General features: G+C 41.3%; 2 protein-coding genes across 4 annotated transcripts in view; one reads left to right on the top strand and one right to left on the bottom strand.

The window, feature by feature from the left end:
• Nucleotides 1-3013: 3013 nt before the first annotated feature.
• Nucleotides 3014-10637, bottom strand: LOC129348322 (zinc finger BED domain-containing protein 5-like). Its single transcript, XM_055008560.1, has 2 exons — nucleotides 9937-10637; nucleotides 3014-3788 (listed from the first exon to the last, which is right to left on the bottom strand). The coding sequence occupies exons 1-2, from the start codon at nucleotides 10483-10485 to the stop codon at nucleotides 3759-3761; spliced, it is 579 nt and encodes a 192-aa protein (XP_054864535.1). The 5' UTR covers nucleotides 10486-10637; the 3' UTR covers nucleotides 3014-3758.
• A 944-nt stretch (nucleotides 10638-11581) lies between these two features.
• Nucleotides 11582-27990, top strand: part of grm8b (glutamate receptor, metabotropic 8b) — a 316080-nt gene continuing 299671 nt past the window's right edge. Inside the window, exons 1-2 of one of the 3 annotated variants that reach the window (XM_055008542.1) lie at nucleotides 11582-12204; nucleotides 21125-21937. In XM_055008542.1, the coding sequence (XP_054864517.1) occupies nucleotides 21395-21937 (543 nt within the window). In that variant the 5' untranslated portion in view covers nucleotides 11582-12204; nucleotides 21125-21394. The remainder of the gene's footprint in view (nucleotides 12205-21124; nucleotides 21938-27990) is intronic. The other 2 variants (XM_055008538.1, XM_055008544.1) reach the window with 2 other exon arrangements.

The raw sequence follows: 27990 nt of genomic DNA, 5'->3' as shown, positions 1-27990 counted from the left end.
GTCCTCTTGCCCAAATGTTGATACAGCGCGGTGCAAGACTTGGCACGCCACGGCTCATCTCGGTTTAGTTGTTTTTCATTACATTGAGCACCACCTCATCTTGGGTGGAGTCGTCATAGCACGGCGGCCCGAAAGTCCCTTACCGTCATTTGTGTGCGACACAAACGCAACACAACATTGTACATGGAGGTGATGGTACACCTGGGGTCCGTTTCATGAAGCAGGTTCAACAACCTCTGAGTGTAACCCTGAACTCTGAGTTGATCTACTCTGAGATAGGAAACTCTGAGTTTTCGGTTTCACAACGGCTGATTTGAGTTGGTTAAATCCCGCCGGATGACCCTGACTGGCCCGTATGAGGTCCTGGAAAATATTAAAAGTCAATGCAAATATATATCATCACTATACATGCAAGCAATACGCCTGCACTGCTTTTATTTTGAAAGATCTGCTAAATTACCGTTTTTCGCACGTGACCTTAGGCCATAAAGTCACGCACGACCTTACGTTTTTTTTCGCCCGTGCGTTCCATAGTTAGCGTAAGGTTTATGCACTGATTGGTTTGTTGGTCAGCTAACGGCAAAAAAAGAAAGATTTGTTCCGAATGCAGAGTTTTTAACAAGACATGGACTTCCAAGTATTTCTTCGCTGAAGTCAGAGGTAAAGCTGTGGGTAGTTTGTGGAGAACAGATCGTGGTGCTCAAGGATTATAATCTGAATCGACATTACGAGACCAAACATGCAAGGAAGTACAAACTTTTGACTGATGCAGAGCGGGCGAGGATATCTGAAGGTTTGCTAGCTAAACTGCTAAAGCAGCAAGGATTTTTTTTTTTTACCAAAGCTCACACATAAAGGGATGTCAGTAAGCCATTCTCTGATGGAGAGTTTGTCAAAGAATGCCTGGTGGACTCTGCAGCGTTTATATGCCCAGAGAAAAAAGGAGCGTTCGTTAATGTGGCCCTTTCCAATTGAACCGTAAAGAGGCGGGGGGAGAGCATTGCCGAAAATCTGGAGCTTCAGCTGCGCAACAAAGTGGACAATTTTGACGTTTTCTCCTTGGCTCTGGACGAAAGCTGTGATGTCCGTGACACAGCCCAGTTACTCATCTTTGTACGTGGACTAACAAAAAAACTTTGAGATGACAGAGGAGCTGGCAGCTGTGCAGCCAATGAAGGGACCATGACAGCGAGTGATTTCTTCATTGAAGTAAATACACGCATGAACAAGCTGGGACTAAAATGGGGGAATTTGGTTGGTGTTGCTACTGATGGCTGTCCAAATTTGACAGGGAAAAATGTTGGACTTAAACTTGAAACAACTCGAAACGGATGCAAGATAAAGTGACTGTAATAAACCCAGAAGAGAAACTGATATTTTTGCATTGTATTATACATCAGGAAGTTCTGTGTAAGTCAGTGCTAAAAATGAACCACGTGACTGATGTAACTAAAGTAGTTAACTTCATCAGGGCAAGAGCACTAAACCACAGACGGTTTGTTGTCTTTTTGTAGGAGAGTGAACATGGTGACCTTGGTTGCCAGACAGCTGTCAGATTACTCAGCCTGGGCAAAGTGCTTAAATGAGTTTGGGATCTGAGGGCAGAGGTTCAAGAGTTTTGTGAGAAGAAAGGCAGGGACATCACCGAGCTCTCAGATGCAGACTGTGGATGGCAGACCTTGCTTTTGCTGTTGATGTGACTGCACTAATGATTGAACTACATACCAAGCTGCAAGGCAACGACCTCTTTGCACATGAAATGTACAGCCTGGTGACCGCTTTTATGAGAAAGCTGAAGTTTCTCTCAAGCCAGTTGGAGGGCAACATTCTCACCTACATGCCCACACTGAAGGAAGTCACACCATCAAAAATATCTACAACTCAATAGGCAGCAATCATAGTTTAAATGAAAAAACAAAATCTTTCATTAAATAGTTGTGTTCTGTATTCCACATTTTCGTTGTATCATTGTAATGTTTCATTTACTGTTTTAATGAGATATATATATATTGAGCAGAGCTGTAAGTGTATTGGTCCGGCCCTTAACAACCGTCAAAGTTTCTCATGTGGCCCCATATAAAAATTAATTGCCCACCCCTGGGCTAGAGTTACCCCTCTGTCTCTGGTTTGAGTTACCTCCCTTTGTGAAACTGAAAACTCAGTTTCCCTCATTTCAGGGTTAACAGACTCAGAGATTTCACTAAACCTGCTTCGTGAAACGCACCCCTGCTGCTCGGTCTGTGGCTTTCTGTCAGATTCAGAGTAATAGAAGAGTCGGAGAAAGCTGAGAGCGGCGAGTCGAAACACTCAGGAGACACACAGGAGAGTTTGGGAGGCGATGCAGCAGTATCAAGCCGAAGACAGGAGGATATGAACTAGACGACATATGAGGGTAAGCTAATGCTAGTTCACTAGCTATATATCAGTTCTGTGAATGACCCTGTAATGGCTGCAGTTTATCGCTATTAGGTATTAAAATATGTATGCTGTGTATGTGTTTCAGATGGCTCTCTTATGAGACTTAATGGGATTTACCTGAAGCAGCAGCACATGAGCCTGCAGTGGCACAAGGTGTAGTGGAGGAGGGCAGAGATGTACAGGATGCACTGATGCAGTACGTGTCATGCAAAAGTTAAGTTATTCTTCTTGTTATACTTCTGTTTTTCGGTCCCTGGACTTTTTTTGAATGCAATTCTAACAATAAACTTTTGCACCTTGCAGATGTGTCTATGCTATTGTTTATTTGTGAAGGTTAGCAAGATTAAATGAGAAATTAAACGCCAAAACATTAAAACAGCTGTTTCAAGAATATTCCAATTTGACAAATCAGTATTGCTTTGGTGTAATTCAGTCAACGGAATTGTGAACCATAAAGTAGTTTGTGTTAAAACATGTTAAATCCCATTAAACACAAATACATTATTAGGGAATACAGAATTGTTTGGTTCAGACTGTTGGCTCTTTTCCTACCAGTGTCTTAACAGACAAAATGAAAAGTTATGATGCAATCACATAAGTCACAAAATAGTTTATTAGCTGGCAGCAAAATCAAAACTATTTACAATGTGCAAAGTACAAACTGTGGTGGGCCTGTCCTACAGTGGAGGGCTAAAAGTAAAACTATATACAACTACAGGTGCTGGTCATATATTAAGAATATCATGAAAAAGTTGATTTATTTCAGTAATTCCATTCAAAAAGTGAAACTTGTATATTATACTCATTCATTACACAGAGACTGATATATTTCAAATGTTTAGTTCTCTGAACTTCGATGATTATACCTGAATACTAATGAAAATCCCACATTTGGTATCTCAGAAAATTAGAATATTGTGGAAAGTTTCAGTATTGAAGACACCTCTAATCAGCTAATTAACTCAAAACACCTGCAAAGGCCTTTAAATGGTCTCTCAGTCTAGTTCTGTAGGCTACACAATCATGGGGAAGACTGCTGACCTGACAGTTGTCCAAAAGATGAGCTTTTTTACGATATTCTAATTATATGACCAGCACTTGTAAATCTCAAGTCTATGGGAGGTGGACTTGCTCACACTCGCCGGCTGCCCACTGCCTGCCCCAACAACCCCAGCACACCCAGGAATGACTGGTTGAAGGCAGCATTCTGGGCCATCTCCTCCCGCTGCAAGGCCGCTTCATTCTCTCTTGCCTCACTGAGGAGCAACCAGATGTTCGCTCATGCTGGGCATGACTCCGCTCCTCCTCAGCCTGCATCTCCACAAGTACGCTAGGAAGGTTCAATTCTCTGTGGCCCCCTTTCCTCTTGCCTTGACCAAAGACAGAAAAGTGATCAGAGTCAGCTTTAATGGCCAAGTAAGTACACAATATACACGGAATTTGGTTTCAGCTGTTGGTGTCACACTAGGAATATGGAAGAGAATAATAAAAAATAAAGAAACAATAGAAAGAGGAACAGGGAGGAAAAAGAAATAGCAGTAACATAGAACACAATATAAACAGAAATGTACAGCTAGACTGGAATATATGAACACATTAGCAAAATGGTAATTGCTATAAACACAGTAGTGCAAAAAGCAGAGAATGCTGTTCATGGTGAAAAAAAATGCTGTACATGTCCATTGGAATACTGACTATTGTACAGGTGTGTAGGGATGGCTCAGCTGTTTATTACAGTGATGGCAGTGGGGAAGAAACTGTTTTTGTGTCTGGAGGTTTCTGTGTACAGGGCTCTGTAGCGCCTGCCAGAGGGGAGAACAGTTTATGTCCAAGGTGAGTGGGGTCTCTGATGATGTTTTCTGCAGTCCGTACTATAGGCTGTAGTCTGTTTCTGTCCTGCTGTGTGGCTGATCCAGAGGTGCACAGGACAGATCGGATGAGTGCAGTGTAGAACTGGATCAACATCTCCTGCGGCAGGCCGTGTCTCCTCAGCATACATCCTCTGCTGAGCCTTTTTCAGGATGGAGTGGATGTTCGTCTCCCACTGCAGGTCCTGAGAGATTGTAGTCCCCAGGAGCTTGAAGGATTCCACAACTATCTACACTCTAATAAATAAAACACTGGGTCAACAAAAAAAGTATGTTAACGTTTTCCACTAGAATTTTTAAGTTGAGCCAACTGCTGGCAGAATTACATTAATTCAAAGCAATGTTTTGAGTATGTTGAATTACCTTTTAGTCCAAACAAAAATGCATTTCTGAGTAACACGAACTTAATAATTGTCAACATGAATGCAAGTTTTTAAATTGATCCAACATAATTTTTAAGTAAGGTGAAGAAGCTTTCTGGTCACAAGACTTCAGAGAGGACTTCAATTTTTTAAATATAAACAGACACCATTAATGTTTGACTTTTTTCCAAATGATGTTCAGGCTTACCATGTGCTGTGTCTGCTCTTTTTCCATGAGCTTGGGAAAAAATCTTTAGCCAAGCCAAGCATGAACCCCACAGAAATTAGGTGTAGCTACAAACTTAATGTCTTTGTGAAGCAAGAAGCAGTTCAAATCAAATGATTACAACATAATCTGAGGAAGGTGGAGATGGTGTGTGTGTTTGTGTTTGTTTGAGGGTACCTGAGGGAAAACAACTCTGACAGCAAGGACATGACAAACACCTTCTGAAAGGATGTATTAGGAGTATTAAGAGGCATGGGGGGGATGTCAAATCATGACAACCGGACAGCAGCTAAGAAACTCTTTCCTGGTGTTCAAAATTAAAAATTCAGACAGAAATATTAAAATTAATAAGAACCATTTATTAAAATTAGCAATAACACTAAATCCTTAACAGCAGCACTAAATCATTTTAAAGTGCAAACAGCAGAAGTTGTAGGCTGCATTCTCCTGACACAAAACAACATGCACTCAGAAGCTATATGAGGAGGTTAGTTTGAGTAATGCTGCACACGGACAGACAGATTCTCAGAGATGCTACTCCGCCGCGTTCCCTGGCGGGGTAATATCTCTCTGAATTTATTCTTTTTAATAACGCTGTTATACTGAAGCTAACCAATAAAAAAAATATTTCTCACCATTAATGCGACTTCTGGTGCTGCATGGTTTTGCTGATGGCTTTGTAGTCTGGTTGATTCATGGTGAGGTTAAGCTTCATGCAGGCGTTGAGGCTTCCATCCGTTAAACGTGATCGTAGGTTGGTCTTAATGTTTTTTAGATATGTAGAGCCGAACATGGTCAAAACAGCAATACTCACATGCTGCAGTGTGTGGTATGTGACAGGAAGCGCGTTCCAAGTTTTGACAATCAGCTGATCTGTGGGTTGAAGTTTTTTCATTTCTGTCCACTTGTGTTTGCTCGCTAGCTCTGCTTGCTGCCGTGCAAGTCTTTCCAAATCTTCATTCAGTGACTTGAACTTATTCACCCACATGTCTGAGGCCTTCAGGTCCGCAACTTCTAGCTCAAAATCTCTGATGGAGACACCAGGGATGTAACTCAGGTCGGCTTTGTCCACTGCACACTCGTGTGGATGAGTGATGAATTTAAAAAGACGAGTGTGCTCACGAAATTCTCCAAAGCGTGCTTTGAACGACTGCAGGAGTTTAGATGTGAAGCCAGCTAGCTGCTGGAGATCAAATTGTTGAACGGGGTCACTTGCTGTGCACGCATCTTTAAATTCTCTCAGTTTTTCAAAGTGTAGTAAACGACCTGTTTCAATATCCACGATAAAGAGTTCCAGCTTGTTTTCAAATGCAAACACTGCTTGTTGAAGGGATAAGACCGTATTTCCAATGCCTTGCATTTTCACATTGAGATGGTTCAGATGTTCAGTCATGTCCACAAGATAGTAAAACTTCATGAGCCACTCAGTATTAGTTAGCTCAGGATGCTCGACATCTTTCATTTCAAGAAAAGTCCGGATTTCGCTCAGGCAAGCCGCAAAACGGCTCAGCACCTTTCCTCTTGACAACCAACGCACATTGCTGTGCAAAAGCAGACCGGGATAATTATTTCCAACTTCATCCAGCAGTGTTTTAAACTGGCGATCATTTAAAGCTCGGGCAACAATAAAGTTGACCACCCGAATGACCAGTGACATCACCTCACCAAGCTGCTCGCCACACATCTGAGCACAAAGTGCCTCCTGATGTAGAATGCAATGAAGACTTAGGATGGGTCTATTTTCATGTTGACGGAGAAGCGCTACAAATCCTCTGCGTTTCCCCACCATACACTGAGCACCATCAGTACACACCGAAATAAGTTTATCCATTGGTAGATTTTTTTCTTTGGCAAACTCAATGAAAGACTTGAATAAATCCTCCCCTCTTGTTGACCCTTTCATTGGCAAAACAGCAAGACTTTCCTCACGCAGTGTGTCACCGGCAGCATACCTGGCAATCACGCTGAACTGGGATAAATGGCTTACATCTGTTGACTCATCCAAAGCGAGGGAAAAGTATGGCGCTGCATTTATGTCCTTCACTTGTGTTTCCTCCACTTGATTTGCCATCATTATGGTACGATCGTGAACAGTTTTTGCTGACAGAGGCATGTCTTTTATTCGTTTGATTATCTTGTCTTTATCCGAAAAGTCGTCAAAAAGTTCATTGGACACTTCAAGCATGAATGTTTTGGCATACTCGCCATCTGTGAATGGCTTCCCGTTCCTCACTATTGCTAAAGCACCAGCAAAGCTAGCCGAATTCCAGTCACCTTGTCTGGTCCATACACGGAGTTGCTGCTGGCTAGCTTGTACTCTGCACAGTAGCTCTTGGCATGCCTTCTTCCTGCTGTCCCCCGCTGGATATTTCGATGCAAATGTAGCATGGCGTGTGTCGAAGTGCCGCTTTATATTTGACCGTTTCATCGATGAAATTTTATCATTGCATATTAGACACACCGCAGAGCCGGCTCTCTCCACAAAGGCGAATTCTTCTGTCCATTCCTGCTGAAATGTACGGTATTCCTCATCTTTTTTTCTTTTCGCCATCTTCTTCAGCAGAAGAGTTGGCTCAGCTAGCTGACTATTTGATAAAAGGAGAGAAGTTTATTTCTTGACCTCACAACCACCCGGGTAGGCGACCGCATTATCCAATAAAAATAGAGTTTTGGTGTCGCACCCGCCTGTAGCCCGAAGGACAGCTGGGATTGGCTCCAGCCACCTGCAACTCTGAACAGGAGCCGTAAAAAATGGATGGAGGGATTAAAGTGCATGAGAATATTTTATATTTTAAACGTTATTTTTTACACAGTGATTTCTGTAATGTTTCACTTTAAAATGTCAGCACAATTATTCATTACTTATTGTTTTAAGAAATGTCAGTTAATATTATCTGCGAGCCAGACGCAGTCATCAAAAGAGCCACATCTGGCTCGTGAGCCATAGGTTGCCGACCCCTGGGATAAATGATGTATAAGTTTCTTGAAGTCACAAAATACTCACCGTCCTCGAACGTCTCCAACAATGCAGCGGCTCCTGTTGCTCACTGGTGCGGTGCCATTAAATACCGTTAATTAAACCTCTTCCAACACCTCCTGGTTGACCCACACCGGCTGTTGTGGTCCTTGTTGGACCGATAGTCATTTTTGAGCTTTTTCAGCTTCTCCCTACACTGCTTCATTGTCCTCTTTATATACAGTCTACTGTATATGTGGGGGGCTGCACAGTGGCGTAGTGGTTAGCACTTTCGCCTTGCAGCAAGAAGATCCCTGGTTCGCGTCCCGGCTTTCCCGGGATCTTTCTGCATGGAGTTTGCATGTTCTCCCTGTGCATGCGTGGGTTCTCTCCGGGTTCTCCGGCTTCCTCCCACAGTCCAAAAATATGCTGAGGTTAATTGATTATTCTAAATTGCCCGTAGGTGTGAATGTGAGAGTGCTTGTTTGTCTTTGTATGTAGCCCTGCGACAGACTGGCAACCTGTCTAGGGTGTCCCCTGCCTTCGCCTGAGTCAGCTGGGATAGGCTCCAGCACCCCCCCGCGACCCTAGTGAGGATTAAGCGGTGTATAGATAATGGATGGATGGATGGATGGATGGATGTATATGTGGGCGGCCATCCGCTCTGAGACCTCCTGGTAAACTTTCTCCGTCCAGCTCCCTCTGTATTCTTTGGTCCGCCACCAAAGACAGAAAAGTCTCGACCTCTTCATTCACCCACGGTACAGGTCGGGCTGTCATACTAAAATTATGAAGAACAGAGAGTTCCGTGAAGAGCAATGCACACCGTCACTGTTTACAGTTGTTTTTTAATGCTGGGTTTTGTTTTCGTGCTGGAGTTGCTCTGTGTCGTCACTCCCTGTCCAATCAGTGGCCTGCACTATGTAAACGCCACATTATCGGCTCATCTCAGCTCGCTGGGAACCTCAGCCGTGAAGGTGCTGAAAATAGTGCCTGGTATCAGGCACTAGTCCGTATGGAAAAGCTCGCAAACAAAGATGAGACGAGCCGTACCGTGCCGAGTAGATCCTTGTGGAATCGCGGCTAAACAAAGACGAGCCAAGCCGTACCGCGCCGAGTAGGCCCTAAAGGAAAAGCCCTCGACACTCTGAGCATCGCTGCAATTTAACAGGCTGGTAATCCACAAAGAACGTGATGTTCCAGAACTTCCCTTGGTATGCCAAACGCCCTGGTCCCTGTGTGTGCTCCTGTTGCGCCCTGGTACCAGAAACGCGGCAGAGTACTTCTTCTAAATTTGCAGTCACTCTACGGCAGTGGTTCTCCACTGGTCTGGGCCTGGGACCCACCATAAAACTGAAATGACAAGTCGTGACCCAAACAATATTTCTCCAAAAATCAACAATTTATTGATTGAGCGTTCGAAGACAAAACTTTTAAACCTGAACTCAAGTACTTCACAACAACTCAAAATCAAGCAGCAATACTAATTCAAGTACTGAGGACTTTGAAACAAGTAGAACAATAGCCTCAAGTAGTTCTCAGGATATATAAAATGCTTTTTTTTTTCTACAAAAAAAGTGCAATTCAACAAAACCAGTAGCTTCTCATAATACTGCACAAGTCTGCAACATTGCTGTTGTAGCTGGAGAAACTATGTATAGAAATATGTGCAAAAGAGTCCAAAACATGAAAACTGATGAAGTGCATTCAACAAATTATTAAAGTGAAGAAATGCTTAATGTTCTGATCAATCTCAAAATGTAAACACAATAAAACATTTTTCAAAGGGCTTAACTATATTTGAAAGCCAATATTTGGGGAAAAAAATAGTGTGCAATATTGAAAGAAAAGTGTGTTTTTAAGTACTTACAAATAAACAAAAGTCACAAGTCACAATAAAAGTACTGCAGAACTACATGAAGTAACTCTGAGGTCATGCTCAATGTTCAGTTTATTTCGGTATTTTGTTTTCAGCTGAACAAGAGCTGAGAAGCCACATTCACAGAGGTATGTGGTGCTGAATGGTAGGAGGATTTTTACAGCTCGACTAGCAATGGAGGGATACTCTCTCATCACATCGTTGCACCAGAACTGGGAAAGGCTTACCTCTGTGAATTTCTTTCTGAGAGTGCGGTCACATGATAGCTCCACCAGCTGACATTCATCGCTGCTAGGCAACGTGATGCTTTCCATGTTTATTCCAAACGGGTCGCGCACCCAGTCGTCCTCGGGTTGTTTATCGGGAAAGTAGTCGCTAAACCGCTCGAAAAGTTTATTCAGATGCGTGCTTATTGTTTTCGTCATTGTCTTTTTCCCCGCTGCGTCCAGCTGTTGTTGCTCGTAACAAGCATTTGGGAACATATCCAGTCGTTTGTTAGAAACATGGTTTATCCACAAGGAGATCTTCTTTTTGAAGGCATCAATCTTATCACGTTGTTCAAGAATGTTGTGTCCTCTTCCTTGCACAGACACATTTAACATATTTAAGTGTTCAAAAATATCAGTCAGGTATGCAACAAGTGCAAGCCACCCCTTGCTACTAAAAACGTCGGCAAGAGGTGAGTTGTTCTGGCTGAGAAATGCAGCAATTTCAGCTCGTAGTTCATAAAAACGGGACAATTTAATGTACTCGCTGTCGTACTTGCGTTTAGCCATGCTGCTGTTGCTATGAAAACATGCAGTTTCTTCTACAGTAATACGAGTGTCCTCACCGGTCGCTGCTGACACGACGACCCCCTGCGGGTGCGGAGGGGAACTACAATGACTCGCCACTAAATTGGATTATCTTTATTTTTCTCTTTTTAGAAAAAGGCTCGCGACCCACCAAAAACGGCCCCGCGACCCACCAGGCTTTGGAACAATACCCCGCCAGTCCCCCACTCCCCACCCCCCACCCTCTGATATGCACACCATCACTGCCCTAGGTCTTTTAAAATCAAAGCTCAATATCTTTCTGTTTAAAATGGCTTTTAATATCTAGCGGCATAGTGACATTTTATTTCAGTTTCTATGTACTAACTTTTAGATGTACACTACCGTTCAAACGTTTGGGGTCACTTAGAAATGTCCTTATTTTTAAAAGAAAAGCATTTTTTTCAATGAAGATAACAATAAATCAAATTAAATTAAATTATGCACAACATGGGTCAAAAGAGACCAAAATCCAGTGGAAAACGGGTATCTCCTGACCCACACTGCACAGAAAAAGGGTTAATCAGAAATACAGTCTAGACATTGTTAATGTGGTAAATGACTATTCTAGCTGGAAGTAGCTGATTTTAATAGAATATCTACATAGGGGTACAAAGGCCCATTTCCAGCAACCATCACTCCTGTGTTCTAATGGTACATTGTGTTAGCTAATCGTGTTGAAAGACAAACTGATGATTAGAAAGCCCTTCTGCAATTATGTTAGCACATGAATAAAGTGTGAGTTTTCTTGGAAAACATGAAATTGTCTGGGTGACCATAAATTTTTGAAGGGTAGTGTCTATGTCAGTTTTTTTGTTGGCGTTTATTTGTATTGTTTTAAGTTACTGTATTGTTTTTAAGCTATTCTCTTGTTTCTGCTGTAAAGCACTTTGGTCACCCTTTGTAAAGGCCTATATAAATAAACTTTGATTAATTGATTCATGTGATAGAACCAGCAGCTGTGTGTGTTGCTGCGGTGTTTCTCCGCTGGGGGGCGTCCTGCCTCCACCTTTGCTGCTTCACCCTCAGCAGCGTCTCTGTCAGAGAGCCCCATGGAGCTCATGAAGTTCGTGTGTGAGTGCACGAGCAGCACATGAGCTTCTTCCCTCCATCAGAACCAGGATCTTGTAGTCCTGCTCAGTACTGACAGCAGATTTGTGGGATCTGCACAGATCTGAGACCGTCAGACTCCCTTCATTCAGACTCAACTCGGCTGCTGTGGGAAGCATCGCGGTGACGTACCACAGCCGCACCGCACCGCACCGCGCACTTTGGAGAGCTGGGGAGCGCAGAAAAACGCGCGCTTCTCTTCTCTGGACCCAGCCTTTGATTTGAACATGCCTTTACTGTGGTGACCTGTCCGACACACTGATCACACACCAGCTAGGGTTGGAGGGCAAGAACCCGGCTGTCATTCTCTGGCTGAATCGAGGGGAATCGAACCGACAGCTGCAGGTGTTCAGGGTAGTCAGAAAGCTGCTGTTTAGAGGAATTTATCACTTCTCCACCAGCAGCAGTACCAGCTCTGTTCTGTAACTGCAGAAACAGAAAAAAGTGGATTTTGGATTTATTATTTGTGGTGCATGGATGCAGATCGAGTCCGCCTGCAAAGGAATTTATCGGAAAATGTTTGCGTGATTGGAGACAAGAAACATCTGGCTGACCTGCTGTGGAGAGAAAAAGGTAGAGTACCTGAACTCATCACAATATTTATGGCAACAAATGAACCAATGTTCAGTCAAAGATCGATAACCTTTAGTTAGTTTTTTGATTATTAAGTCGCACTGCAAAGACTGTGTTTTTGATCATGTTGGAGATAAAGGCCCAAAATGAAACACTCTCCACGTTCTGTAGCCAGCAAAATCAATCAATTAACCAATCACTTCCAATCACTAGTGAGGCTCTCTGTGGTGCTGCAAGTTTCAGATCAGATTCGAGAGTTCATCTTCAATTTTACGCACGCGTCTTATTTTGTGGGGCACGCCTGAATCGTGCCTGAATGTAGATAATTTTTTGTGTTTGGGCTCGTGCGTGGGAGCGTGTGGGTGCACTTGTGAATCTCTTGCATGTGCTGCGTGCACGCGCATTTATGAAAATGTGCACCTTCAACTTTGCTCTATAGTGTCGATGTGTGCGCGGATGAAAATGTGTGTGTTTGAGAGATCATGTTTGTGCTTGTGCTGCTGCTTAAAAGTGAATTGAAAGGGTGTGTTCTCGTGAAACTAGTCGCGCGATCATAGGAGCCTGTTGAGAGGTGGTTCACTCTTGCAAAAATGTGTGTGTAGCTATGCGTGCGATTTATGTTGGTTCGGGGAAAGGATGTGTGTGTTTGCTTTATTTGCTTATATTTAAGATTTGAGGCAGGAAGCGATACACACGATCAGGCATAACATTATGACCACTTGTCTAATATTGTGTCGGTCCCCGTTATTCTGCTAAAAGTCCTCTGACCCAGTGGACCATGGACACAGGACCTCTGGGGATGTCCTGTGGCACTGGGATGGTGGTGGTGAATTCTGTGGGTCCTGTGGGTTGCAGGATGGGACCTACCTAGATCAGGCTTATCCTGGCACATTCCACAGATGCTCATTAAGATTTGGATCTGGGGAGTGTTGAACCCAGGCGAACACTGAACAGCTTTTGTGGTGTGTCGGGGTGCATTGTCCTGCTAAGGGTGGCAACTGGCATTATAAGGACTACTGTTGCCATGGGGGGTTGAGGGGTTGCTTGACCTACAGTGTTTAGGTGTGTGGTACATGTCAAACATCCACATGAATGTCAGGACTCAAGGTTTCCCAGCAGAACGTTGCATTATAACAAGATGATGGATGTTATTCACGTCACCTGTCAGTGGTCACAATGTTGTGGCTGATCGGTGTATGTTCATAGAAAAGACTCTATAAGGAAGAAAGATAGAAAAAATAAGAGAAGGAGGAGACAGGAAAGACCCAAAATGGGAGACATAGTGAGCTTCATAGAAATAAAGTGAGAGAGCGTGTATCTCTGTGTGTAATTTTACCTCCTGCAAGGAACAATATGAGGTGAGTGACTATTTACTTCCTGGAATCTCCTGTCAGCAGCTCATCATCCAATCAGCAGCCCTGAAATGTACAGTAGCATGCATCAACCTAACCACCATCAATTTCAACAGTTTATATACCCACAAGTGTGTGGACATGTAAAGATTTTAACTAGATGCAGTTGGAACATTAAGGGCTGCTCAGTGCAGTATTTCAGTGTCAACACTACGATGTGCTCATGTGTAATATTCCCATTGCAAGAAATGTGATGGGAACCTAATGAAATGAGGAGAAAAATGCAACAGTAGTTGTATGCAAATGTTCAATCAAGACATTTGAACGTGTCAGCTTGGGCTCATTGCAGCTGTCATGTGTATTTTTCACGGAATAAGCAATTAGATTATTGAGAAAATATCAGCAGATTAATGGTGTATTTAATGTAACTGTAAACTGTAGCCGTTCTGTAAAATAACAAAACCATAATTTACTTTTACTGACACGTTTCATCATTTTATAGGTTCAGTGTACAAAATTTAGGGGGACTTCTGACAAAAATAGAGAAAAAAATTCCAAATTTGTGTATGTTCACCTGAAAATATGAATTTGTATGATTTTGCAAGAAATGTGATGGGAACCTAAGATAGAGATGTGTGATTCATTACTTCAAAACACCTATTTCCTCTGGTCAAGACTTCAGAGATGGTATGCGTTGCATTGCCTGGATGAGGATGTCCTCAAAAAATTTTCACTACATGACATACTGTATGTTTATGTTTAGAGTCCATTCATCATCTATACGCCGCTTAATCCTCATTAGGGTCGCGGGGCTGCTGGAGCCTATCCCAGCTGACTTGGGATAGATGCAAGGGACACCCTGGACAGGTCGTCAGTCTGTCGCAGGGCTATATATACGGACAAACAACCACACTCGCACCTACGGGCAGTTTAGAATAATCAATGAACCTCAGCATGTTTGTGGACTGTGGGAGGAAGCCAGACTACCCAGAGAAAACCCACACATGCACAGGGAGAACATGCAAACTCCATGCAGAAAGATCCCAGGAAGGCTGGGACGCAAACAAGGGATCTTCTAGCTGCAACATCAAAGTGCTAACCACTATGCCACTGCCCTATGTTTAGACATTCAGTGTAATCATAACAAGAGTAAAAGAGTGAAAAGTGTAATGTAATTATAAAGCCACAAAGTATGTGTAAGCAGGCGGTTGAGGTGGATGGACGGGTCAACAAATCTTTTGTTTGTCATTTGAACCTCCTTCAACTCCTTTCAATGGAGTCATTTTAGCCCAAACTACAGGGCTTCCCTTAAGACACGAGGCAGACATAAGACACAACTCCCTGAGTTAACACAATATTTCAAATACATAAACAAAAGGTGATTTCATCCATTATCTATACACCACTTAATCCTCATTAAGGTCATGGGGGCTGGAGTTTATCCCAGCTCACTTAAGGTGAAGGCAGAGGACACCCTGGACAGGTCACCAGTCTATCACAGGGTGACATATAATTGACAAACAGTCACACTCACATTCACACCTACGGACAATTTAGAATCACCAATTAACCTGAGTATGTTTTTGGACTGTGGGAAGAAGCCGGAGAACCTGGAGAAAACCCACGCTGCATAGGGAGAACATGTAAACTCCATGCAGAAAAATCCTGGGAAGGCCAGGATGCGAACCAGGGATCTTCTAGCTGCAAGGCAAAAGTGCTGTCCACCAAGCCACTGTGCAGCCTTAAAAATGATATCAGTAAGAGATATTTTGATGTGTCAATATAAGTGCAGCTCGGTGTGGAACCAATGTGTGGCATGTGAGTGTAGTCTATAGTAGAAAGTTAAATAATGAGCTCAATCAGTGCAGTATGCTTGTGAGTGTAATACATAAGCTGTCAGGCAAAATTATACAAATGCAAAGTTTTATTTACGAAGCTCTGCAGTCTTGCAGTGCGTGTATTGTCCTCTGTCAGAGGGAAACAGTTTGAGGAGGTGATAGGAGGGGTAGGCTGGGTGTGTTGTGTTGGGTCACAGATGACGTTACAGGTCCTGCTCTGACATCAGCCTTGGTAAATGTCATCAGCTACCGGCAGCTGGTCCAAATGATGTTTTGGGCCATCATGATGACCCGCTGCAGAGCTTCCTAGTGCTGCCTGGTGCAGCTGTGATGCAGCATGTCAGGAGGACATTCCACTGTGAAATCCTTTATTTCAGTCATTAGCAGTTCCACAACTGTGAACAACATTTTAATTATAGTGGTAGTAAGCAGTTCCTTCACTGAATGTGTGACTTTGGGTTGTGTTTTTATTAGGACTGTCAAAATTAATTAAGAGGATAAATCCATCGTCAAGATTAATCCGATTAAAAATTTGAACGCAATTAACGCATGTGCGGCGCAGAATGACTCAAAATCCCTGAAACGTCTCTGGCAACGCATTTCTGACAGTTTGTCCCAGTAGACTTGTCCTTGCGCATGCCACAAATAGGCAGCTGATCCAGTAGTGGCAGAACCAACCAACTCGAAATGGAAGACAGTAAACATTAGGGCCCAACTGATTTATTGTCCAGCCAATTATATTGGTTGATTATAGCCCTTTTCAAAATAATCATCATCAGCTGGAGTTTTGCTGATTAAACACCGATATATTCTTAATTTCTCATTAAAAAGAGTAAATGCTGTTAAGTGTCGGAGTTGCGCAGAATGATGTCCTTGTACCGTTTGTCCAATACTTGACTCCATTCAGTCCTCAGTCCTCACAGCTGTCTTCTCAGTAACATATAGACTCCTATATACTACAGCCAGGCAACATGACAAGAGTGGGCTGAGCTAACAGGTAACTTTAACGACGTTGTGAAATGAACAATGACTCAACATGTCTCCCGTTTCAGTTTAGAGAAAAAGTTAAAATGATTAACATGACTGTCTGTCTTCAGCAACTATTGTGATGTCATGTCAGCCTTAGTTTTACTTTGTCAGAAAATACTATAACATTGACATAGGCTGGAACAGCAACTCACTGTGTGTGATGTTATGGAGTAACAGTGTCAGACTATTTGCGACCATTATATATTTAAAATGCAACTCTGTCGAAGATGACATGTTTAATTCACAAAATAGAGGTATGTTATACACACACACACACACACACACACACACACACACACACACACACACACACACACACACATATATATACATATATAACATACCTCTATTTTGCAGCATCAAGAAGTACAAGACAAGATGTATTTCAAATTTAGATTTAGATTTATAGATTGACTGACTGTTTTTTAAGGTTATATATTCCCCAGAGGTTTAATGCATTGTTGCATGTTTTTGTACTTGAAAATTCCTCTCTGTTGTAAAGTTAAACAAATACTAAAGCACAAAGTATTGTAAAACAGTAAAATGTTCTGCCTGTAATTCATATCTTTGTTGTTGCAAGCGTTAAGGGACCAAAAAAGAAGTTATTTTAATCATTATGTATTTTAAAAAATAATCGACTGATTAATCAGTTATCGGAATTTTTTGCTGCCAAATATTGGAATCGGCATTGGCCTCAAAAAATCCATATCGGTCGGGCCCTGCTAAACAGCACGTTGGCCCTCTCAGTAGGAAATTTGAATACAAAATCCCAAGATAGAATAGTCGACCGACATACAGTAATATGCACACTTTACTGGAAGGAGTTTTCTTTTCACCAAAGTACTTTCAGTTTAAAGTACCACATAAACGCGAGCATGCGTTAATCTGGGATTCTAACATGAACTTTTAAAGGTGCTTAATAAACATTTTAAATGCATTTATATTCTCTTCTTTCCTGAGTCTGTTTGCACATGCAAAATGTAACGCGATTAATATAGATTAAAAGTGAATATTTAATTGTGATTAATAAAAATGGATCCACAGCAACCCTGTGATTAATCTGATTAAAAACTTTAATCGTTTGACAGTGCCTTATTACACGTCAACATGTTGCTGTAGAAACACAACATGTTGGATACTCCAGCTGGTGCTTGCCATTGCACATGGAGGTCCAGTAACATGTTCATGTCATATCATTAGGCTTAATGACTGGCAGAAAATGATGAACAGCACTGTTTTATTATGTTGTGATGGAATTTGTGACAGAGATAGAGAGTATTGTGTCGTGTATGACACGTGAAGCTCTAAATGATATTGGAGTTTGAGAAAACTTTTCATTCAATTGGATAGTTTAGAAAGTTCTGCAAATATGCTTGAGTAACACACGTTAGCAGAGAAGAGAATATCTGAATATAACAGTAACCTGCCAACATGCCATGAGCTCTGTTAGGCCCAGTGCCTTAAACTAAAAGCTAATGTCAGCATTAGTGATGGGATTTATGGCTCTTTGAAGGGAACTGGATCTTGAGGAGCTGTTCCTTTCGAAGAGCTGTTCAAAAGACTGGCTCGTTGTCATATTCATGTATTTTTTAGAAGTCAATCAGGGGTAACTCATTTTTATCAAGGAAACAAACACTGGTAGCAGTTTTAAGATAGGATATGGATCAGAATAATTCAAATTTACACATCAACCAAGATATACTCTCTTGACTTTTAGTTATATTTTTTATATACATATATACATTTTTTTTCTTTTGATATATTTTTCTGTATTCTTACAATGTTCTTGTGTGTTTTACTTAGTTTTTTTATTGTGTGTACACACACACACACACACACACACACACACACACACACACACACACACACACACACACACACACATATATGAGAGATGTTTTTCTAACAAATATTGCATTGTGCTGTACCTTGCGTGTTGTCCCCAAGTGCATCCAAATGTTGCTACGTTTCCGTTGACTCATTTTATGTTTTTTCCATCGCTAATGTCTCCTCCTCACTAATAAAGCAATAAATGTGGCTCCACTCCAGTCTCCAGTCAGTTGGACTTGGGCGGCACTCACACTCCTCCTCCTCCTCTAAGTTAGCTGCACATGTATACAGTGATGGAAAAAACTATTAGACCACCCTTGTTTTCTTCAATTTCTTGTTCATTTTAATGCCTGGTACAACTAAAGGTACATTACCTGAAGAATACAATGAACACAACAAAAAAATGCAGCTGATTACAAAATATTTTATGTCCTATTTGACATGCTTAAACTTAATTGTATTCCCAGGATATATAAGGGGTGATTTCATGTCATAAGCAACGCTGCACATGCAAAGGCCTAGAGTGGTTGTTCGGCAAGGACAGTTCAAAACCGACTTCTTGAAGCTGGTCTGAAGTCACACAGGGCACGGAAGAAGCCGTTCATCAACGAAAGGCAGAGGAAAGCCCAGTTACTCTTTGCTGGAGATCACAAGGATTGGACTGTTGATGATTAGGCTAAGGTTCTCTTCAGTGATGAATCCAATTTTCAGTTGATGCCCACTTACTAGTTAGGAGGAAGCCTGGAGAAGCTGACATGTGTACCAGTTGTGTGAAGGGTGAATGAACCAGGTTATGTATAAGGCTACTCTTGAAAACAGTCTTCTTCCATCAGCTGGAAAACTCTTTCCTGCATAGAATGACTGGATTTTCCAACAAGCTATGCAGTCAACAGAAACAATGGTTCTGCAATCAAGTACTAACTCCTGTGTGTATCCTGTGACTAAACAGACAGAAAGGAAAACATGGATTGCCTAAAAGCACTGTTTTTGGCAATACAATGCCATAGCTGTTGATATAAGAGCTTAAGTGATTTTGGTTATTATCAAGAAAACCATGGGAAATGGCTAGATATCAGCACTTAAATTAAACTCTCATGTGCTATTTTTGTTGTTATGATTACATTTGTCCAAAGAAATGTACCTTTAGTTGTACCAAGCATTAAAATGAACAAGAAATTGAAGAAAACAAGGGAGGTCTAATAATTTTTTATGTAACTGTACCTGCGTTCACTTAAATGGAGCATGCTGTGGACAACTCAAACTCAGACTCAAGGGGCACACAGGTGACACGTGAGGAAAGCTTGGACAATATGCCCATACGAACGGCTCGCAACTGCAGACCGGTTTTCATCATTCACTTAAAAGCTGACTTGTTCGCAAATGTCACATCTTTAATCAGCATTCTAAGATACACACAATGAAAAGCAGGTATGTTTACCAAATTGTAATCCTACTGTTTGTGTTTAGCATGAGTATTTTCTCCATCACTGCCCCTCTCAGCACAAGGAGATCATGCACATTCCATGCAGAAAGATCCCGGGGAACTGGGTATCGTCTAGCTGCAAGGCAAAAGTGCTCTTCACCAAGCCACTGTGCAGCCCTTGAAGTGAATGTGTGCTGTAAAATTTAGAGTTGTATACAGGTTGTTTTCTGTGACCTTAAAAGGATCAGGTTTATTCTTGCTAAGAATATTTAGATTCTTCTTCAGTGAGCTACAGCCTGATTAATGTCATATATGCTGTGTATTACTTGCTGGCTTTCCTTGTTTTGTCATAGAACTCACACATTTTACTCAATAGTCCACTCTTAAAACTTGGAATAATGATAAAAAATACAAACTTACCTGAAATATGAAAACCTTTGTACCTGGAAGTACTATTTTATTCTTGTTCCAATTTTCTCTGACATGCTTGTCAACTAACCATGTTTGCTAGCCAGACAAAACAAGACATTGAACATGTCAGCTTGGGCTCATTGCAACTGTGATAAGCATTTTTCACAGTTTTACAGAATAAGCAATTAGATAATTGAGAAAATATCAGCAGATTAATGGTCTATAAATGTAGCTGTTCTATAAAATACCAAAACCATAATTTATTTTTACCGACATTTTTCATCATTTAAAGGTTCAGTGTACAGAATTTAGGGGAACTTCTGGCAAAAATGAGAAAAAATCCAATATTTATGTATATTCACCTGAAATATGAATTTGCATGTTTTTGTACCTCAGAATAAATATTTCATATCAGTATAGTCTAGAACTGACAAACCAGGCACAGGCTCTTGAGGAGGTATTTCATCATCCACCATAGATTCTCCTACACACTTGACAGGGTTGGGTGAAGCGGAGGAGTTTGGTTAATTTTAACTAAAACCTCGCTGCTGGGTGCTTTTAAATCCAACACACTGGACCCTTGAAGTTAATAGTATAAAATCAGAAAAATGCTTGGTGCTGCCCTTTGTGATACATTATATGAACAGTGGTTATAACTATAATTTTACTCATATAGGGTACCAAATCACATTATTAAACACACCCTCAATACCGCACTTATAGAACTAAATTAGGCATAGGTATAGAGTGTGCTATAGAATGTAAGGCAGTACTCCACTTTAACACTTTCACCATGGTGGTAACTGACATTATTTTAATGATCACCCCATGGATTTTTACACATTGAAAGAGAGAATATTCTCAGTTTCTGTAGTCGTTGTGGGTTTTGACAGTCAAGTGTAATCAGGTTATAAAGCAGAAGAGTCAAACAGCAGCGCTATGGTGGACCTTTATGTTACTACTTGAGGATTCTGTTTCAAAGATTGAATATTGATCAAATTTTTTTTTGTTTCACCCTTTTTCTGAATCTATGACAGGTTTCTGGAAGAATGTGAAACTGGAGCTGCAGAGAGTCTGAAGTTCTGCCTTAGCTAGGTATGCTTCGCACAAGGACCTGGACCACAGGAAATCCTCAGGGTCGGTGCTTGTAGGTTGGACCGCCTACTGTGGTCAACCCTGCCCTGGCTGAGAGGAGACTCCATGTTCTGGCTCTTCCTGTCCTCATCACACATCCTGCACCGTCACCTGCCTGCTGATTGTGTGATTATATCCCTTCTACTTTTCCCTGCAGCGCCATTCACTGCAAAATGGCAAGATATTCAAAGGTCCCGACTGTCTCCAACCACTGCTTCCTCTCTCTGCTGATGCTGAAGAGTTTCTGGCTGTTAGGTTCTATGTCTCAGAAGCCTGCTGTGTTGACAGACTCCCAGCAGCCCCAGCAGGAATTCGCTCACTCCATCCGCTTGGATGGCGACATCATCCTGGGTGGCTTGTTCCCGGTGCACGCCCGTGGCGAGAGAGGCATCCCCTGTGGTGAGCTGAAGAAAGAGAAGGGCATCCATCGGCTGGAAGCCATGCTCTTTGCCATTGACCTCATCAACAAGGACCCAGAGCTGCTGCCCAATGTGACACTTGGTGCACGCATCTTAGACACATGTTCACGTGACACCTACGCACTGGAGCAATCCCTCACCTTTGTACAGGCACTTATTGAGAGAGATGGCTTTGACGTCCATTGTGCTAATGGAGAACTACCCATATTTGCCAAGCCAGATAAAGTGGTGGGTGTCGTCGGGGCATCAGCTAGCTCTGTGTCGATCATGGTAGCCAATATCTTGCGACTGTTCAAGGTAAGCGAATGCCATGGTTTCTTGAAGTTGTTTGCAGTTTGGACAGGGGTGCTTTTTGCAGAGCTGCAGTGTGACTTAGCTTTGGTCAGCATCTGGTTTGTAGTCATTTCCACTGTTATCAGAAGCAGTAACTATCCTACAAACACAGTGGAGAATAATTTTCTGTTGGACTATATGACTTCAAAGGGTTTCACATCTCATGGTAGCTGTAAACTGTTCAAACTAAATTGCATTTGCTGCACCTGAGCAGTGGATCAGAAGTGTGAAACCTGTCAAAAGATGTAAAAGTTGCAGTGAAAAGCGCATTTTGTGTTGTTGAACCGGGGATCTTCTAACTACAAGACGAAAGTGCCAATCACCAAGCCACTGTGTAGCCCTTAAATTCAATGTAATTAAAAAAAAATATATTGAATAAAATGTTGTTAAAAATTTGATTTCTTGAAAATATTTTTTTTTGGCTACGTGTCCAGACTTTAGGGACACCTTGTATCTACCAACACTATCGTATCTCCAATGCTAATGTAATGACTTGTGTCTTGAGTGTTTTTGATTCCATAGATTCCTCCCCAATCACACCATCAGACACCTCCTTTTCCTGCTTTCTAATATCACCATGTGTTCATCTTCATGGCAATATTCTGTATTTCTCCTGCAGGAGAAGAGGATGTGGGAGAACAGTAGTAGAACAGACAGACAGGTGTGAGAGCAGACTACTGGTTGTTTGCACAGTCTGGTTTAATCTTGTGTAGAGTGGAGAAGTTGCACGTTGGCCTCAGCTGTGTGGAAAGATTCAAAGTGTGAAGAAGAATTAGCTTATTAGCAGTTCTGAATTCAAAAACCATAAAGCTGCTGCAGTCATGAGAGGGGAACAGGTTTTTGTTTGGGGTTATGCTCTGACAGCATGAGTGAAAGTGAACTGTGTGTGTGAGACTACTGGCTGAAAAGCACAGTGATGAGGAACAGTGAAGTCATCACACAGAAAGCCTGGATGTTTGACTTGGTCAAGTCAAAACTTGGCAAAACCCCTTAACATTAGCAATACCACTTTCAATAGCCCTTATTCTCAGTGCTGATGATGAAATGAAATATTTCTTTGCCTTGTTTTGTTCTCCTCCACCCAGAAATGTAGTTTTCTGCCTGATACTTTGAGCATCATTGTGTAAAATGATGAATGCGCTGACTTTTCCCCCGAGCGAGAAGAAAGGCTTCTTTGTTGAATCCCAGTTCAACACATTGAAGATTCTGTGACATTCCAACTACTTTGGAGACAATCACAACCCAATATAAAACTTAAACAACAGTGATGGGCAAACCTGAGCTTGAAAATTGACTTAATGGAAGCAACAAGAGACATCTTGTTTCCAGCAGCAAAATATTTTCACATTCATAGATTAAGGATTTCATCAGTGAGGGTGAAAGACTAGGTTTCACTTCAATGCTCTTTTTGATCAAGAAAAATTTGTGGAACAATCAGGCACAAAAATTATTGCTCCAAGAACAGCTTTTTCATATGTCTCTAGATATGTCTGGAGGGGATCTTTAAACAAGTTCTAGTCTGTTTTATTCTCAGCTCACCACCTTTTTGTTGATCAAGAGACTGTTTCACCAAATTTGCAGCTTCCAAGCTGTCAGTTGCACCATAAGATCATTTCTTCTGGTTTATTTTGACACATTTCATTACAAATAGCCTCGCAATGTTAAGAACTGAGCCAGCTGCAGTATAGGTAACATAGGATACCAAGCAAGAGTTTAATGTTAAATTACAGAGCGAGAGATATTCCAATGGGTTTGTAGTACCTCCTACTGTGTTTGTTTCTACAATTTCAACAATTTTAATTAGCAGATGCTTTTATCCAAAGTGATGTACATCTCAGAAGAGATTACAACATGAGCAAGGATCTAATCAGGAGAAAACAAATCTGGAAAGTGCCATAAAACAAGTTCACGTGTCTTGCTGTTTTCTGTTGACCAGCAGAACATGTTGTGAGGAAAAATATTAATTATAATATGATTAGAAGACACTGAGTTTAAAAGTTAATTTGAAAACAGCTTGTAGGAGATGCAGGTCCGGGTCCTTCAGTGATCCTCTTGACTTGGACTCAGTTGCTCTGTACACTTTCATCTGCCATCAAAACAGTTCAGAGCACTGGACTCATGGAAGGTACCCTGGTGTGATCTGACACCAAGACCCTAGCAGCAGAATTGCTAGTTTCAGGTTTAGACTATGTGCTGTTTTTGGCTGATAAGATGGTCAGGCCTCAGATTTAGCAAACATAGTCTTAAATTCCTGCTGTTTTCATGACCAAGTAGAAGGTGTTGGGGATTGACTTCTGCAAAAGAAGAGTGTCGGTCTTCTTAGACAAAATGAAAACGTCAATTGTATACCTCGTGCAAGCAGTCGCATAAAAGATGAGATGTGTCTTTTCTCTCCAGCTGTTGTACCTGACATCCCAGATCTATCGCATGTTTTAAACCCAGTATGAGAGCAGAAAGTGAAGAGGGTTGACCATCATGGATTTAGCATGTCCCTCTGCAACATGTCCCTTCTCAAACCACCATTGGTATGCTACCTTTTAAAAGTCTGGTGTCACTTCAAAATATCCTTTTTAAATGAATCAGAAATACAGTGTAGACATTGTTAATGTGGTAAATGACTGAATAGTTGGAATAGCTGGAAATGGCTGATTTTTAATGGAATATCTACATAGGGGTACAGAGGCCCATTTCCAGCAACCATCACTCCTGTGTTCTAATGATGCATTGTGTTAGCTAATCGTGTTGAAAGGCTGATTGATGATTAGCACATGAATAAAAGTGTGAGTTTTCATGGAAAACATGAAATTGTCTGGGTGACTCCAATTTTTTTGACCAGTAGTGTACATACTCACCACAGCTGACTGTTCCACCTGGCTGTAGTGGTTTGGCCCTAGTCAGAGTCAGGTGCACCCCACAGGTTAACAACAAGAACCGATTTTTCACTTGATGGATCATATCAACTAGATGTTGACATGTACCCTGCAGCTGTTTTTTGCTTTTTCTGTAAGCAGTCATTCTGTTTTGTCAGATCTTTGTGTTACTAGTCATTGTTGAAGCTCCATTACTGTTTTATCCTCCATTTGGTTTTCATCCTTAGTGAGGTTGACGTGAGACAGACCTGACTGCTAGCCCAAGAAAAGTATCAACAGTCTAAGCAATGCTGATAGAGGATAATGTTTTCAGTTGCTGCTCCCTCAAAGCTGGATGCTGCACAGATAACATGCTCACACAGATGTTTCTTGCAGTGCGTTGATATGAAAAGTTGATCCCAGCTGTTGCTTCATCTTCTGCCATACGTGCAGACAAACTGTGTTTGAGGGCAGTGTGTTGCTGTGCAAACAAATTGCACTCTGTTGAATTAGTGATGAGCTGTATGACTCATGTGTATGTGTCAGAGCCCGACCAGCTTAACGAGGACAGAAAGGCCCAACAACATCACTTATCTAAATTTAGCTTGAGATGCCTCCGGGGGTGAGGTGAGGGAGGGGTGATTGGAATAGGATTTTGCTGATGCAGAAGTTTCCTTACCAGTGTCGTCACAACCTTCAGCTACAGACAGGACTCCGACAGACAAGGACACCATTTATACCTGATATTAACATCCAACCTGTATCACTGGATTGCTAGACAAAGGTAAAGTCTTGTCAGGGCCCTGACTTGTCTAACTCAAGCAAATCCGACAAATGCTACACATATATTAGATCAAGTTTGGAAAAAGAAGAAGAGCACAGACAGCAGCATGGCTTCTTGTGACTAGGGGCATGCCATGTTTGCTGTGGATGCAATCAAAATAACAAGAACACATTTTAATACCAGGTGTAAATGCAAAAGCTGACACAGATGTCACTATAAGATAATGTTTCCAGATAAACAGGTTAACAGCAGAAGTAAATGGGATGTAAAAGAAGCTTTTAAGTCCCAAATCCATGATTTTACAGGCTTCACCATTTCATCAGAGGTAAATGTTGAAGATACAGCTATAACCGAGGGCTCCAGAATAAGGTGCTGCATAACTTTTTCACAGAGGTGCACCAGCATGTCATTTAAGCACACCTATAACTTTACACTTTTGGTACTGAGCATTAAATTTTAAGTGTTGTTTGTCAGTTCTCACCTATATTAATAATGTAATAGGACATTATGATTGTAAAAAGAAAATGTTTTGTCATTTAACCTGTTCCTTTTCAGAAGGACAATCTGGAAATGTAGCTGTTCTTTGCCTACATTGTAAGCAGTGTTCAATGTTGTTATCATTCCCGACTCCTCACAGCCTCAGTTTACTGAGGCTGTGAGGCCTGCTACTGAATCACTGTGGAAAATGTTGCAGCACAGGTAGACCACTAATTAGCTGCTGTAGCTTTAAAAGAGCGGAATAAAGTGTTGTCATGTCGTAATTATCTGGAACCATGTGATTTTATCTACCTGGGCAGGCAATCAGAGACCTTATCAACAGGCCATCTCAATGTCAAACACATTGAAAATGTTTAGATGCACTTGACAGACTTTTAGATGCTTGTGCTGTCAAAAATGTCTTGCCAATGCCACGGGAGTGCTGAACCCTCTGGTCTGGTATCATCCCTCTTTGGGACAAAAGTGGAGGAAGTATTTAGATCTTGAGGTTAAACTGTCAATAAGTGATTTTTTTGGTCTCTTGGAGGCAACAGAAACAAGGTGTAATCACAACTGTGACATATCTGTTATCATGGTAAATTTCTTAGCATACAGCTACATAGCAGCTATAGAACAGCGTTATCACTTGCTGGGGTCGTGTTTTGTATCACTGATGAATGTAAGTTCAGTATTCACTATTCTATGTGCAGTACTGTGCAAAAGTTTGGGGTCTCTTAGAAAAGTCCTTTAAAAAAAGCATTTTAAAAAATGAAAATAACATTTAATTTATCAGGAATACAGTCTAGACATTGTTAATGTGGTAAATGACTATTCTAGCTGGAAATGGCTGATTTTTAATGGAGTATCTACATAGGAGTACAGAGGACCATTTCCAAGACCATCACTCCTGTGTTCCAATGGTACATTGTGTTAGCTCATTGTGTTGAAAGGCTAATTGATGATTAGAAAACCTTGTGCAATTACGTTCGCACATGAATAAAAGTGTGACTTTTAATGGAAAACATGAAATTGTCTGGGTGACCCCAAACTTTTGAAGGGTAGTGTTTGTCTGTTTTTACAGCATAACCAGTATCAATCATACATTTGCACTGTTGTAATTAATCATAGCAGCAATTGGCAATGTCAAGAAACAACTGCAGCTAAAACACATATTTATTCATTTTTTAATTAAATTAATTTAATTCAGTTTCTGAACTGTTTTGATTTTGACGCTAGCGGAATTTCATTTGTTCCTGATTTTGTCTTCACAAAAGCAAAACTAACAACCAAATCATTTATACCTTAAAAGAATCCTGTAAAATAATTCTTTTTCAGTTCTTCTAAGTTTCCTTTTGTTAATATAATGCACAATATTAACAAAAAAAGCACTCAGAGAGCGCAGTACTCCGCCAACACTGATCAGCTTTTGTATGATTTGTGATGGATGAAATCTTTAAAAAGTTTGTGGTCTGCAGCAATCGATTTGTAGTAGGATCACAATTATGTGGTCATCAGCAGGCAGCTGAAGTAGTGTTCACTTGTTGTCATAATTACATTTGACGCCATGCCGCTATCTCACAATGATACAGAAATCTTGAACAAATCCATGGATCTATGTGCTGCATTACTGCCAAAATCTAATCAAGTGGTCCTTGTGTCATTTCTGACCTTCCCTGAAAATTTCATCCAAATCTGTTAGTCCATTTTTGAGTAATGTTGCTAACAGACAGACAGACAGACCATCACATAGCTCCACCGTGTTCACTGGTAATTATTACTCAATACTGAATATAATCACAAAGCTCAGCCCCTTGGATTGGGATATGTCAGACATGGATTCAGATTTTCATGACATGTCCTGATCTCCAGGGGATAAACCTTCAGGTGTTAATGAATCCATGATCTTT

Source organism: Amphiprion ocellaris, chromosome 3 (assembly GCF_022539595.1).
Source record: "Amphiprion ocellaris isolate individual 3 ecotype Okinawa chromosome 3, ASM2253959v1, whole genome shotgun sequence".
Taxonomy (NCBI): Eukaryota; Metazoa; Chordata; class Actinopteri; family Pomacentridae; genus Amphiprion; species Amphiprion ocellaris.
Note: the sequence above shows the minus strand (reverse complement) of the source record. Positions and strands in the feature narration are given on the sequence as shown.

Excerpts from the sequence above, each read along its gene's own strand:
- LOC129348322 (XM_055008560.1), bottom strand. The coding sequence starts at position 10,485 with ATGGCTAAACGCAAGTACGACAGCGAGTACATTAAATTGTCCCGTTTT. Across the intron at positions 3,789-9,936 it reads TCAGAAAGAAATTCACAGAG|GCAAGAGGAAAGGGGGCCAC; the intron begins GTAAGCCTTTCC and ends TCTTTGGTCAAG.